At 41.9% G+C, this 15,040-nt stretch overlaps 1 protein-coding gene across 2 annotated transcripts in view; it reads left to right on the forward strand.

The window, feature by feature from the left end:
• Nucleotides 1-15,040, forward strand: part of LOC108234870 (phospholipid-transporting ATPase ABCA1) — a 215,816-nt gene that overhangs the window by 93,351 nt on the left and 107,425 nt on the right. The window contains exons 23-29 of one of the 2 annotated variants that reach the window (XM_037976591.1): nucleotides 2,147-2,370; nucleotides 3,478-3,553; nucleotides 6,013-6,215; nucleotides 9,343-9,391; nucleotides 10,336-10,440; nucleotides 10,591-10,623; nucleotides 11,460-11,599. In XM_037976591.1, coding sequence (XP_037832519.1) covers nucleotides 2,147-2,370; nucleotides 3,478-3,553; nucleotides 6,013-6,215; nucleotides 9,343-9,391; nucleotides 10,336-10,440; nucleotides 10,591-10,623; nucleotides 11,460-11,599 — 830 coding nt within the window. Of the gene's footprint in view, nucleotides 1-2,146; nucleotides 2,371-3,477; nucleotides 3,554-6,012; nucleotides 6,216-9,342; nucleotides 9,392-10,332; nucleotides 10,441-10,590; nucleotides 10,624-11,459; nucleotides 11,600-15,040 lie in introns of both variants that reach the window. The other variant, XM_017414453.3, reaches the window with a different exon arrangement.

Here is a 15,040-nt window from a genome sequence, read left to right on the forward strand (position 1 = left end):
AAAAAAAAAAAAAAAAAAAAAAAAGGAAAAGAAAGCTCAGAGAAATGTTGGAAGGCGAGCTCTGGACGGCCTTTATCGTCATTTTAATTTTGTCCCAGTTTCACGCCCACGCTCCCGTTTTTTCTGAGTTGGCGCCGTCGCCGCGCTCATAAGCCGCGGTGAAAAGAAAACACGGTGGAATCGACTCTGAGAAGATAAGTGACTAACACGCGGAGACAGATTGCCGTGTTGGCTTAATTCGAGCGAGTCTGTGTGAGTCCTGAGTGGGGTTTTTTTTTTGATAAACAATAACATTTGTTGAAACAAACAAGGTACATAAAGAAAAATACTTAACTTTTTCTTACAGGGATAGCTTTAATATTTCCAGATGGGGGTTCAGTGAGGAGATTCTGAACAACAATATCTTCCCTGTTGTAGATAGCTCTTTGAACGAACGACCTCCTTCTGGGGGAAATGGAGCTAAAATCTGACCGGACCGAGGCGCCAACAGCCAAACTTGACCAACGTTGAACGCTGCTGTCTCAAAGATTTCACAATGGTTCATACGAGCAATATTTTATAAAGCTTTACATTGCCGTCAGTTATTTTACATTGTTGTTTCTGTATAAATATATCAATCCCTCCAGGATTTCTCTGGCATTTTTTGTGATTGTTGCGGGCTAAAATGCCTGATTTCGCGGGGCATTTTCCTAAAAGTTGCAATTTTATTTTTACTAAAATCAATAAACCATTCCTTTTATTATTTATTAAACCAAAAATACTTCCTAGTTTTGTAAGATAATTACCAACAAACATTGACATTCTCAAAAGGTGCTTTATTTGAGAACTTTGATAGCTTCTAAACTGACATTCAGGACCAGTTCTGGATTGTCCCTCGTCTGCAGCTCTCCTCGCGTGTTTTGCAGACAGGAAGTGTTTGTCGATGCGTTTATGTTCGATGATTACACTACAGGACGTGCAAAACAGCTTCCCACAAAGATTTTGCTGAAATCTTTGTGGGCAAATGTGAAGCATTAGCGCACATTTTGGCTTCGGTCGCTGCTCCTGCACGCTCCCGGCATTCTGATGTTAACAGGAAGTGACGTCACGTGTCTCCTTCATGAGTTATTTGGGGTTATTTTGTATTCCACACTACACAAACCCACAAAGAAGAGACTAAACCTCGGAAACGGTGGCGAATCACTTCAGAAACAATAAATATTGGGTTAAAGTTGCGGTGTTTTGGGCAAAGTTGCAAAAAGTTGCGATTTCGCGGGGTTCGCTTGTTTTTGCGTTAACAGCTGCGATCGCAACATCGCGAAATCCTGGAGGGTCTGAATATTACAACGTTCCTCTAAGAAGCACCCCGGACTGCACCCGCTTGCATCAGCTAGCAGTAAAAAAAGGGCTACAGCTAGCTGCTGTTGCCGCCATATGTGCCTGCAAATAACCCTGAAATTGTACGCAAATAACAACTTAAATAAACAAACAAAAAAAAGTGTGAACATTTGTAAATTAGCGTTGGCTATGGCCTCTACAAAGTCGCTTACACTGGAGTCGTTTCGGTCTTTGCCTGACCCGGATTAGCCGTTAGCTCGTCAGTCCCAGCTAAACTTAGTTTCTCTAAGCTCACGTTGTTCAAACTTTTTGAGAAGACAGGCAAAACGTAGCCGTTTGAAACCGATGATGTCATAACCCCCACCTCTAGCTTAACCTACGACCCCAGGGTATTCTTTTATTTTTTTTGTAGTGAGCATGCTAGCTTTGTTAGCATGCGCCGCGTCTCGTTTCCTGTTTTTGGTGCAGCATTACAGCACCACATACAGGACTGGCGTAGTTACTGCAGCGTTTTAGGTCGTTTTTGTTGTTTCTGTGTTGATATTCTCGAAAGGGTACCGTTTTTACAGGGATATTTTTTGATGTTTCAGTGCAAACAAGGTCTTAGTTTCAGGTAAGCAGTACGATTAGGTTGTCAGGTAGGAATATAAACTCGACAGCCTGTGCTGCTGTCTTTAACGTCTGTGATAATGATGGAACTTGAAGACTCACCGTTAAAGGTTTGAGAACCACTGATCTAAACCATCGCCTCAACTTGATCCTGACTTTTCTTCTTTTTTTTTTTGTTTGCCATCACAACATCGCCACGTTGACCATCCTCCCTCGTCAGGTCGCACCATCATTTTGTCAACGCACCACATGGACGAGGCCGACATTTTAGGAGATCGCATTGCCATCATCTCCCACGGCAAGATGCGTTGCTGCGGCTCCTCGCTCTTCCTGAAGAAGTGTTTTGGCAGCGGCTACTACCTGACCCTGGTCAGAGACGGGACCGGAATGATGTCCAACCAGCGGCAAAACGTCATCCGGAGGCACGCCAAGGAAGAGCAAAAGGTACGCACGAGTGGCTTCAGGTTGCCTTTTTAGCTTTCAGTAGGCTGATTGATGCCTGTTCTGTACAACCACTGGTCCTGTGTTCAGCCATGGAACCTGTGACCTAATTTAACTCTATTGTAACTAATATTCAACCATACATTCATCAGTTTTCAACTACTAACCCAAGACTGGGTAGCAGATCGAGAAGACCGAGCTCTTCACCCTATCTCTGAGGCTGGACCCAACCACCAGGAAGTCGTTCTTTCAGTCATGATCCATATCTCATGGCCATTGGTGGAGCAGTAAATCGAGAGAATTTCTTCTTTTAGGAACTTCTTGACCACGACTGGAACGATGCTCTGAGCGGCTGTCCTGTTTTTACTGCAGCTGAAGCCTCAGTCCCTCGGTCCATCTTTCACTCGTGAACAAAACACAGAGGTCCTCGAAGTCCTCTGCCTGAGGAGGAGTACGTTCAGGAGTATATTTAACAAGATATGACTTCTAACAGTGATCTCAGGCTTAAAACCTTGAATGTGGTGATGAGTAGTTGCTCGTCTTACGCTTGTTTTCCGTCAACTCCGGCCACAGGTCTGTCGTTTCGGGCTACAACGGCAACATTTGACCTTCATGTCTTCGAAGAAAAAGGTTCTCAAACTGAACTTGGGTGTTTTGAACACATTGGTCCAATATATATATATATATATATATATCAGCAGGAACTGGAGTCAAGAAGAAGAAGCTCGTTAAGAAGTCAAAGCTTCAACAGCACCCACTGAGTTCTTTTTACTTTTCTTTTACCGATGTTTAAACGACTTCTGAAACGCCCATAGGAGTTTTTTTTTTGACTAGCATCAGGCTAAATTTGATCCGAGCGTTCACGTTTTTGTCGACGTCTCCAAAAATGTTTTTGCAGCTTCGTTTAATCCGTCCCCACGCGTTCCCTCACAGGCTCACCTCCACTGCCCCTCGATGAACACGCACCGCTTTATTTCCGAGCAATCACGTAGAAACTCGTTGATGCTCGTCATTTGATTAACGCTTGACAGGAGTCATCAGGGAGGCACTGTTCATTATTCTAAGTGGCGAGGTACGATAAAGCCTTTCTAATCCAATTCTGATTAACAGGAGACGGACTGTCCTTCCAGGAGCAGTCCAGATGATGGCATTGGCAGTCAAACCTGGGACAACTCCGATCCGACAGGTACAGATTCACCTACCCCCTTGTAAACTGCTGCCATACACACATTTAAGACAAGAAGCATCAAGTTGTGGCCGTAACTCTACCCCAGTCATTCTTCTTAAACCTTCTAGATCCAGTTTTAGGTCCTTTATAACAATTAGCATAATTTATGGAAGGACATGCATAGCATATTTACAGACATGACATTCGCTAGAGATAACCTTCATTTTGTTATTTATTTTATTCTAATAACAATGAAACTTGTCTTTTTTTTAAGGTAATATGTTTTTTTTCAACCTCAAATAGCTCGTTTTAACGAGATAATATAAATGATTTAAAAATTTCAATTAAACACGGGGGCACTTTTTCATCCGATCTCAGGACAGTCACGCTGGCCGCTGATTGAAGACGAAAATGTCACATCAACGAACATCCATCATGGCTAAATCCATTACTGTTGTAGATCATCTCCTGACAGCGATGCCGAACGATGAAACTGGGCGGAACTTAAGAGCCACTCGTTGTTGCGCCATAACCGTGTTTGAGAAGAAAGTGTCCTAATAAAACAAAGAAATCTCAATTTAGGATGACGAGATATTGACATTCGGATCATGTCGAATTGGATTAATTTTGCTTGAGCTGAAATGAGTTGGGTTTGATTTGGATTGGATCATACACTGTGTGTTGTCAATTAATGCTAAATTAAAAAAGAACTAAAATCAAATTAATTTAATTTAATCTATTATTGATGTTCTTGGTCTTGAGTCATAAAGTCCTTCTATCGATACAGACTGAAACCACCAACCCTGTTTCAGGAAAGGAGTATATTTGTTTTTAGTGCCTTTTTTTTAAGTGTGCACCAAGCATATTTTCTTTTTTTTTAAGTAAGTATTAAAAAATAAGCTTTTTAGCCAAAATTGTTCCAATAAAATGTAGTTGTATCTTCGTCACCATGTGACTAAAACAGTTGTTTTGCAGTTGTTTTGGACATTTTATCATAATGATCTGGATTTGTAAAAATAACCCTTTTTCATCTCCCTTATTCCGCTTCAGCCATTTCCTAACGAGCAGCGGCTTTAAGATTTCCTTGATCTTGGTTCCCTTGACACTTCGTACACAGTTTATGCTTCAAAATGTCGCCTTTTTGTCAGCTTAGATGATCACTAAAAGTGAGTCCCACATTATTGAGTTTTATCAAGGAAAACGGATCTGCGGTGGGTTGGAGTTTCAGACGGCAGCTGCAAAATTTCTTCAGAAGGTTTCTCATTTCCATTTATTCTTGAAGGTGTTAAACGTTTAATTCGATTCTATAAGACTGGGTTTGCAAATTAGCATTTGGCTAAAAGCCCGCTTGAATATACAACATTGTTTTAGGTACTGTCCCTTTTTTCAAGAAAATTCAGAATTTTGGGGTGGATGATGATATCTTGTATTAATACTTTTTTTTCTGTTTATACAGAAAAAAGACCAGCCAAAGTGGCCAGATATGGATCTGTTACATCATACTACTTATGACCTTGTTTTTGGTTTTTGTTCGTCTCCAGTTTGTTATGTATTAAAAATATGAATTAAGCCAGACCCTTTTTACATAACATCACCATCAGGCAGAAATATTCTATCTCCAAAGACGCAACTGTTCATGAAATTAGAAAAAAAGTCTGTTTTAACACAAACTCTAGGTGGTCACAGATGCTTTGTGACACTTTCTTTTATTGGATGGTGATCCATAAGCCACTGGCAGATATGAAGTGTTAATTTGTGCAAAAACATGAAAATTATTTTTAAAAAATGCAGATTCAAGATTTTGGACCAACAGCAACAGTATTATCATTACAAAATAAGATGGATAATACCATAGAAATCATCGTATTTCTTTATGGCACTGCCCATTTTTCTGCATTAGTCTGAAGCGAGCAGACCGCAACACAACACACACACTCTGATGCTTGGTTTCCAGAAATTATTCACTCTGAAGTGTAAAGTAGATCCATTTACTTCTTCATAAAGTACAGAGCCAGTAGTTGTTAGGCTTCAGTAATTATGTATGAGAGGTTCTGGATCAATAATGGATGTGTTCTGCAACACTGTGCGGATTGATTCTCGCTGAGCCCCGGCTTCAGAATGGATGACTCACAGTGGAGTTACAGTACGTACCGAGCTTTGGTGTCGTCTTTAAATGTCACATCATCATGTGCCTGGTGATCCCAATACATTTACAGGTTCCTTTTCTTTTTTTTTTTTTTTAAAAAGGATTTGATAAGTGCGCAAGTGTCATATCAGCTCTCGGCTTAAAAGCAAATGCTCTTTAAATATTGGATATTCTTTGGAGCACTTTTGTGGCGGCTGCTCCTGAGCAAGATCGTACCGAGCAGAGTCGAGTTAATCAAAAGGGATAATCAGCACATAGGAGGAGAGATGCGAGCTCTTCCCGTCCCGCCATGTCTGTGTTTTGATTAATTCTGCGGCTTTCCGTGAAGCAGATTTGACAGCTGTGACTCAGCTCGTGCGGCGCCACGTCCCCGAGGCCGTCTTTTTGGAGAGCATCGGTCAGGAAATCACATTCATACTGCCCTACGGCGGAGCCAGGGATGGGACGTTCGCCGCGCTCTTCCAAAACCTCGACCTGGCGATGGCTGACCTTGGTCTGACCAGCTACGGTATCTCTGACACCACGCTGGAGGAGGTAAACACTGGGAAAAAATTAAAAAAAATAAACAAGAACAAAACAGACACTCATACAGTAATTCCTACAAAGATGAAAAAAAAAATAATCTCAACTCAACTGAAATGCTTTTTTCTTGTGACGGAGTATCTTCTAGACATATGAATAACAACTGTATTTCTTTTTAAATGTCAATCCTCTTTTTCTTGATTCCTTATCTTTATGTTTCAGCCTACTACCTTTCCAGTTTTTTGAGTACTTTCGTCGTTTAACATACAGTCTCTGACAAAAGGAAGGAAAGCGCCTATTTGTAGATATTTAGGTACTCCTACAGACCAGCGCTGGGTACGTGAGTTATTTGATTTCCAAGAAGCTGGCATGTCGAGAGCGAGAACCAGAGGGCACAAGTGGTGGCATCGAGAATGGAGCGATAGCGCTATCAGTCAGTTGCTGGAACGTCAGTAAAAACAGTGAATTATTTTCAAAAGGCAGTGAGGACTTGCATTACTTGGCAAAGTTTGATAGGTTGAGTTTGCATCCAACTTGGTGGAATGTACAAATGTCATAGTGGCCCAGTGTTGGAACCAATGAGGCCACACACAGACATGTTATGTCTCTCTATCTTTGCAGGGACTTTCCATTGACTTCCATTCATTTCTACACCCTAACTACAGCCTAACCCTGACCCTTACCCTAACCCTAACCATTACCAGTACATACCTAACCCTCAACCAAACCTAAACTCAATTCACACCTTGGTCCTAAACCTAACCCCTAACCCAAAAACATAATCCACGAGGAGCAGTTGGTCCTCACAAGGTAGTATATGTTAGGAAAATTGTCCCAACAATGTATCAAATACATGGCCACACACCATGAAAGTTCTGGTTGCCTTAGGCCAGCTACACAAAGGGAGGATGGTCATATTATTAGTGAACCCCATGACATCTCCACCTGCCATCCCAACACCGTTAATGGACTTTTCACAACACCTTGTGTCATCCCGCATATCGTCTTGACAACGAGCATCAGCCAGAATATGGATTTATCGTTCCATGTGTGGGGTGCAAAGAATGGATTTATATTGATAGATCAATCAATGGATCATCAATGGATAAAGAAAACATGACCACCAAAGTGTCATAATTGGGAGACATAGACTATTGACAACCTGTATCACATCCTATTCAAAGATGAATCTTGAACTGACGAATCTACCACAGAGGACTATTATCTGTGTGTGTGTGTGACAGTGCCCAGGAGGTAGAACCCGTCCTGTTCATGTATTGTTCATTACCTCTGGTAGTGACTTTTTGGGACCCTGATGGTCAGCGTTACCTAGATCAGTGATTCCCAACCCTGGTCCTCGAGGAACACTATCCTGCACGTTTTAGTTGTTTCCCTGCTTTGACACACCTGATTTGAATGAGGGAGTGATTAACAGGCTTCTGCAGACAGAAAGGACCTGATGAAAAGCAGGGAAACAATGAAAACGTGCAGGATAGTGTTCCTTGAGGACTAGGGTTGGGAACCGCTGACCTAGATGACATCCTGCATCCGGCGTGTCCTTCCCCACCGGAGACGGCACCCTGGTACAGTCTTTCAACAAGACAGCACCTGTCCTCCTGTCTATGGACTGCTTTCCTTATGTTAAAGTCCAAGCATGGTCAGCCAGCCCCCTCCCCATCTTTCCCCAGCCAAACGTGCAGGATCAGCCTGGACATCAACTCCAACCTAGTGACCCAGATCTCAAAGACCAGGCCAACTTGCTGCAGGAGAGAATAAAACTACTGTACGATTCCACTCACTCTCCATTTTGTATCCAGACCCGAGGAGGTTTCGGCACCTTCCTCCCATGGACCCAGCAGTGCGCTCGTACTGCCACCTCTAATACTGATTTAATCTCATATTGCAATCATCGCACTGCGGTCACATGACCTTTCAGCACATGTCGTTTCATTTTATTTTCACCACTCCACCTGGGTGTCCAACTTTATTTTATTGCATGCTTCAACAATCACCCTCGCAAGTAAGGCAATAGATTTTAACCACGGGACACCGTATTGATTTTCACATCTTTTATGCTGATAATCAAAGCCCCGGTTGGCTCAAGTGCAAACATGTTTTTTCAGAAATTGAAGTTTGTTTTTGAATGACCTCTTGTGGTCAGGTTCAATAATAGGGTTTTTTTTCTCCCCCTTTAGGAACTACACTATTTTGACAACTTTCCTGCAAAGTGTTTTTAATTTAATGAGTTTTATACATTGCATATTTCAGCAGCTTGCATCAGATCGCCGTCACGGATTGTTTTTTTATTTCATTTTGCGGTTATTTTGCTAACCTGATTTCATGTTTTTGACAGAATCCGAGCATTATTTCCCTTGTAGTTGAAGGACTTCATGTTTCTATTCCAACTTAAAGTACAACAAATAAATATGATCTGCTAAGATTGCAAATCCGTTTTATATATAGGTTTTAAACTATTTTGTTCTAGAGGTTTAAATATTGGTTGCAGCCCATTTTTTGTTTTTGTCATCATCTATATTATTTTGTTATAATTTTTCCACATAAATGGCTTGTGCTGTGAGACAGCAAACAGACTAGTGAGGGGTTGTAAACGTGATTGGCTGTTGGCTAATGCTCTTGTTGTAACTCAGACATTTTCGAGACACTCACAGCCTGCAGGCAAAGTGAATAATTCTCCTTAAATTTAAAAAATTCAACTGATAGTTGATGGGTTTTTTTAAATATACATGCATTTTTTGAAGTCGGAACACATAGCTGTTGAAGTATGCAATGATTTTTACAGATTTTATAGCAAACGTGAATGAATAAATAAAAGAGAAGTAGGATGCAAGTTTGTTCTTTAATAACATTTACCACCGTTTGTCTTTTTGGTACCCACATTCTGGTATTTTATGCTTTTTTAAATGAAGATGTGCGTCACTACAGTGATTAAGTTGCACAGTCCGGTGTTTTTGAATCAACATCACAGGCTGAACAGCTGATGTATGTGATCTATGAAAAGGATTGTCACTTGGAAAATTGTTACAATCAGGGAGATTTGGTGTAAAACCGGACTTGTGGGTCGCATCAATAAGCTAACTGGCATGTGTTCAGATAGAAATCATTTTGTTTATTTTTGCAGATATTTCTTAAAGTGGCAGAGGACACTGGAGTGGATGCAGAAATACCAGGTCAGATTACAATATGTTTGCATGTAAGACGTAAACACCGCACGTGTGCCATTTTGTTTTAAAATTACAACCACGCTTTGATTCAGGATTAGTTCTTTGAATTTTACTTTGTGGTTTTTGATTTAAACAAAAAATGGTGTTAAATCAGCAGATTGCAACTTGCATTAGCAGCGGTCCATTTTCTACCACAGTGCTGTTAAAAACTGGGCAAAAAAACCCAACACAAGGCAAATTGTGGGGGGGGAAAATAAGACATAATTGGTTGGCACTCCAGGTTTTTCATGCAATAAACCATTCAAAGGAAAATACAGTAACGCTCAAAACACCCAATGGTTCTAAATGTTTCTAAAAGAAAAGAGTACAGTGGTGGCAGGGACGTGAAAATAAACAAAATCTGACAAGGAGTGAAGAAAACATGGAGGTTTAAGTGGTGCTAAGGTTAAACAGGTAAGTGGAAAATGGATTTTGGTAATTGGAAAAAAAAGGGGGTAGAAGGTAGGATGAAAGGCAATTTACAAATTAAAAAGTAAGCAACTGTTTTTGGTAAATTGGAAAAAAAAAAACAACATTTATTGCCACAACTGTAACATAGACACAGTTATTCCAGTTCCACATTTGTGTACGCATGTTTGCCAGTCTGTGTACTGACAGACTGCTTGGTATAAATGTCCTCATTAAAAAACATTGATTTTTAAAAACAATTGAGACTTCTTTTTTTTGTGTGGCTGAGCTGCCATTCAGTCATTCAAAAGTTTCTGTTTTCGGATCCTTTGCCAAACGTTTCCCTTTCGGTTGGTTAGGTATGTGCCTGAAACACCTGAGTTTTCTGCTTTTACATGGCATAAAATGGCATCTCACAAGATGGGGAGCTATTCTTATTGTTATTTATATCCTTAAATTGGGTCAGGCCAAAACAACATATCTTATTTGTATTCCCACAGCAGCAAAGGAGCCGATGGTGAGGGACTGGAAGAGAAGCTCCCGCGAATCGAAGAGAAACAGCATCGCCAGTGTCCACAGTAAAACTGAGCACCTCAATGGGATGACTGGCACGTTCCTCCACTTTCATTTACTCCTCACATATATTTATATATATTTATAAAGAAAATTCATTTATTGTGACCGTATTTAACAATGAAACACAAATTATGGTAGAAAATGAGTTGCAATTGCTGATTAATTTTACGATTTTCTTTCAGATTTAAAGGAAAGGTTTTCCAGTAAAGTAGAAGGTATGTCCTGCTTTTGCCCTTACTGGTACAATTGTTGTTTTATTTATTAGGAAAATAATGTTTTGATCAATTTTTCTGATTTTGTGAGTTCGTCCACATGAAAAGAAATGAGCAGTCACTCATTTTCATTGGTTTCATTTCAAAATATAGACTAAAATCCTAAAATCAAACCAAATTACACGAAAGTTAAAAGCTGAATGTTCAGCTCGACTGATTGTGTTTGGAGGAAGAGAAATAGTATGAGCCAAAGGACGCCATCGCCATGGTCCACCTGTATTGTTTGGGGCTGTTTTTCAGCTAAAAGGTACAGAACCACTTCACTGCCTTGAGGGGAGAGCGGATGGGGTCACGCACCATGAACTCTCTGACGGGAACCTTCTTTCATCAACCAGAACTCTGAGGATGTTGGGGATGGGTCTTCCAGCATGATATTGTCCCCAAAATGACCCAAAAAAACCCCACAAAAAAAGCAAAGAGACTCTTTATTTTTATTTTTTTTGTAGCCAAAATTAGCGAAACATCTAATAATTAGTTCCTCCCAACTGTAACTTTATTTGGGATAGTTTCAGTTTTCTTGAAGCTACAAAACCTAGATATCCACAAAAAAATTGCGTTTCTCGCAGTGAATTTCACCAAAGTTCTGTTGTCCAATGCATAAGCTACAAAAAAAAAAAACCCAACTTGAATGCTGATTAATGACTGAGTCCAGTTGGCCATATTAACTCCTGAGCTGTTTTTGATGAGACCATTAGCGGTGTTGGAAAAAGCACACTCAGCACACCCTTCACGTAGATGCATAGATGATAAATAACGGCGCTCTTTATTGCCCACGCCAGATTGTAAGAAAAGCGCCAGCGTCAATGGAAGAGGGTCCGTGGTCATCACCGGGTGGAAGCTGATCAGAAGGCAGTTCCTGGCGCTCTTTATCAAGCGCTTCCACCACGCCCGAAGGAGCCGCAAGGGACTCATTGCCCAGGTAATGGCCTCCGTTTGTCATATTGATGAATTGAAGGGTTACACTAGCATGGTTGCATGGGAGGGATCAAGGTAGGATTGTGGGAAATACACACGTTGGCTTCCAAAATCCGTCAGTGACATGTATGATCGAGTGAGATCATTTAAACTCGGGGGGGGGAGTGGATGCATTCATCTCGATGTAGTCAATAGGTGGTGGGACTTCAGTTGCTCAAAAAGAAATCCGCGCCGACAGCAGAAACGTAAAGCAACGAAGAGTGGCGTCCGGAATGATGTAGCGTCGCGTCAGGCAGCCGCGTCTGCGGTCATCATCTTCGTTTTACCCGGCGTACGGAAAGACACCCGGGAGACGAGAGCGAGACAAGTTTTCCATCTCGATCGCGGCGGGGGCGGAAATTCTTCAGCATCGCGTTTGCCCTTTGGAACCGCAGCGCGTTCGGCTCAGCCAGGAAGGCCGTTGACGGATGGGCGCGTAGGTGTGTGTTGATGAAAAAGTGCTCCATAACTTTCATCCGTCCACTGGAAGGAGAAGAAAAAAAAAAAAGAGAAAGAAAAAAAAAAGTGACACTTGTGATTTGTTTGTCCCTCATTTTACCCTGCGCTAATCACGCGCCCTGATTAGCCACGTATCAACAATTATGCAGATGACATTCTTCTATTAGCTCATTAGGTGTCGCGTGTCTATATTGTTTTGTTCTTTATAAACACAATTTCAAAAGTCAGAACTAATAAAGAGGCATAATTTCTGTGAGTCGAAACCAATTTGGACTCGTTGCGATTTCTGCAGCATTGATTTGTTTTTCCACCGACTTTGAAACAATGGATTCGGCCCTGAGTTGCGGTGACCCGCTTATTGTCCATCTACGCTCGCATTGTGTTCGCGTAATATCAAATAATGACATCGGTTATGGGGCCTACAATTATCCCGGATTAATTCTGACTGAAATCGAGCACCCCTGCCTGTGTTGTGGACCGCAGAGGGGATAAAAGAGAAGGAGCACGGTTTCACCTTTGATAGGTTCCTCCTGTAATTTGCTGCAGCACCCGTCCCCATTAGTCTCTGTCAATCTCGGACGTCCCTCTTTATTGGGAACACAGAGCGGGGATAGTTGGGTGAGTGTGTGAGTGCCTGCGTACAAGGTTGCACGTTATCCATTCCCTCTTTACTCATCCGACTGTAAGCCCCCCCCCAATCATCTCCCATTGTCAGTAAATATGATTGTGTAGAGAGGTAATCTTTGAATGTAGGCTTTTATGGGAGTTTAAAAGTGATTCTGGCATGAAACACAAAAGGAGTGATTTATGGGGCTGGGAGTTACGCAAAGGCAGCTCTCGATAGTGTCAGAAATGCAAAGCAGTGGTTATTCGTTATGTCGTGGTGGATGAGTTCAAGGCTGCAGCGTCCCGTTGGAGTGCAAGCACTCGTTTTTTTTTTTTCTTCCTGTTGAGCTAAAGAGCTACAGTGGTATGCAAATGTGTTGGCACCCATAGGCAAAACTTATGTTACTGTGAAGTTCTTTTTTTTTTTTCCCTCTAAGTGCCCAATTTCTAAAAGCAATTCATGTCAGGATCTGTTTTTTTTTTTGTGTGTGTTGAGTTTATTGATTGTTTGGTTCCTGGTTCTTTGCTCTCGGTGCTCTTGTCGTGCTCTCTTGTCCTCAGTCAGTCATTTGTTACCCTGCCATGCCCATCTACACCTGCCCTGAGTTTGTAATCACTCACCTGTGCCCCGCTTCTTCCTAATTTCCTGCAGCTTTTTAAAACCTGCTCGGTTCCCCCTCGCTTGTCGCTGGTTTCGTTGTGTTTCTCTCCTGAGCTTCCTGGTTTCCTTGTCGTGTCTCGCCCCCTCTGGGTTTCGGAGTCCCGTTTTGTAGGTTTTGTTATTTAGTTTAGTTGCTGCCTCGTCAGCTCTTTGTTTATCCTTTATTTTAAATAAACGAGTTTCTTTATATCATGAGTCTGCGCTCTGGGTTCGCCTCCTTTTCCCAAACATCATGACAATTTAAGGCCTTCCTTGAAGGAACGCATACCGTCCGCCGCCGACACGAGACGATGAACTAACGTTAAAAAAAATCGATGCGAGTAAACATAAATCAGGTGTTTCTCTGTTGTAAGCTGAATGCGACGCAGCCTGGAATGGGCGACAACAGGTGTGTTGATTACTAATGGGAGGCAGGTGGTATGCGAGGAGCTTGGGGCGGGACATCCGGTGGCAATGAAGGCCCAACAAACCAAAAACAAGAACATTATTAAATATCCAAATAACCAAAATGCTAAAACCGACTTATAACCATTTTCCTGTTTGCTGAAACTGCTTTGCTGCGGCGGCCATCTTGAATCAGATTGACTCCAAAGTTAAATCACTTGTAGATGCCAACCTGGTGGTTACTCCCTAAAAGTTTCATTAAAATCCATCCAGTGGTTCTGGAGATATGTTGCGACGGCACAGACAAACAGACCCTGGTGAAAAACATTATTACTCTGCTTTCCCCTCCGGAGGCCAGGAGATAAGAAGGTGTCTTGACTTTGTGGGGCGAAGAAGCATCTTTATTACGTTGTCGTGTTTTTACTCACTTTGCATTTAATCCGGTCCTTTTGTTTAAGGTCTCCACTGAACTTAAGAAAGCTCTAAACCTCCCGCATTGTTCTTGGGATCGCTTTGACTTTGTGAGCATAATGACTTCTCCCTGCTTTTCTTTTCCTTAGATTTCTTTCAGTGGCAGACGCACCAGCTGTCACCTGCAATTACTGCGGAGAAAAGGGAAAACGAGAAGAAAAGGGCCGAGCAACGGAACCAAAATAGTTTTTTTTTTTTGTTTTTTTTTTTCCTCTGTGCTCTGCCATTAAAGCTTTTCAGTCTCGTCGCTGCTCTTTATCTCCCCCCCCCGCCAGCACGTTTCCACGGCCCCGTGGCCCCCGCGCGGTAAATTTTTTAAGGATTTTTTTCAATTGTGGCGACTTGAATTGGCCCTCGCAAAATTGCACGCTCCGCAATTAATCAAGTGTACGCGAACCTCCCCCCCCCAACCCATAGCCGCCGAGCGCAGCCCACCCTCCACGAGTGATTAAATAGCGGAGATATCTTGCTTTGCTTTTGTTTTGTCTCCTGCAACCTTTTAATGAAAAGAGAATTACATGAAAAGGACTGGATGAGATGAGGAGGTTAGGGAAGAGCGTTTCTCTCCTCTTCTTCTTCTTCTTTTTTTTTTTTTTTTTTGGGTTAAATAACAAGATGCTAAAGAAAGGCGAGAAACTAATTATATCTGAGTGGCCAGACGACGGCGGTTGTGTTGCGAGTGTTTAATCAAACTCATAAAGCATGCAGAGGAGCCCAAACAAGTTGGCGGGGAGCATATTAATGCGGACCCGTTATTGCGTTGGTCCTGTGTTATTGTTAATTGCGTCAGCCGCTTTCACATTTGGTTGCACAGAACGGCAGTGA

Source organism: Kryptolebias marmoratus, linkage group LG7 (assembly GCF_001649575.2).
Source record: "Kryptolebias marmoratus isolate JLee-2015 linkage group LG7, ASM164957v2, whole genome shotgun sequence".
In the NCBI taxonomy this organism is placed as follows: domain Eukaryota; kingdom Metazoa; phylum Chordata; class Actinopteri; order Cyprinodontiformes; family Rivulidae; genus Kryptolebias; species Kryptolebias marmoratus.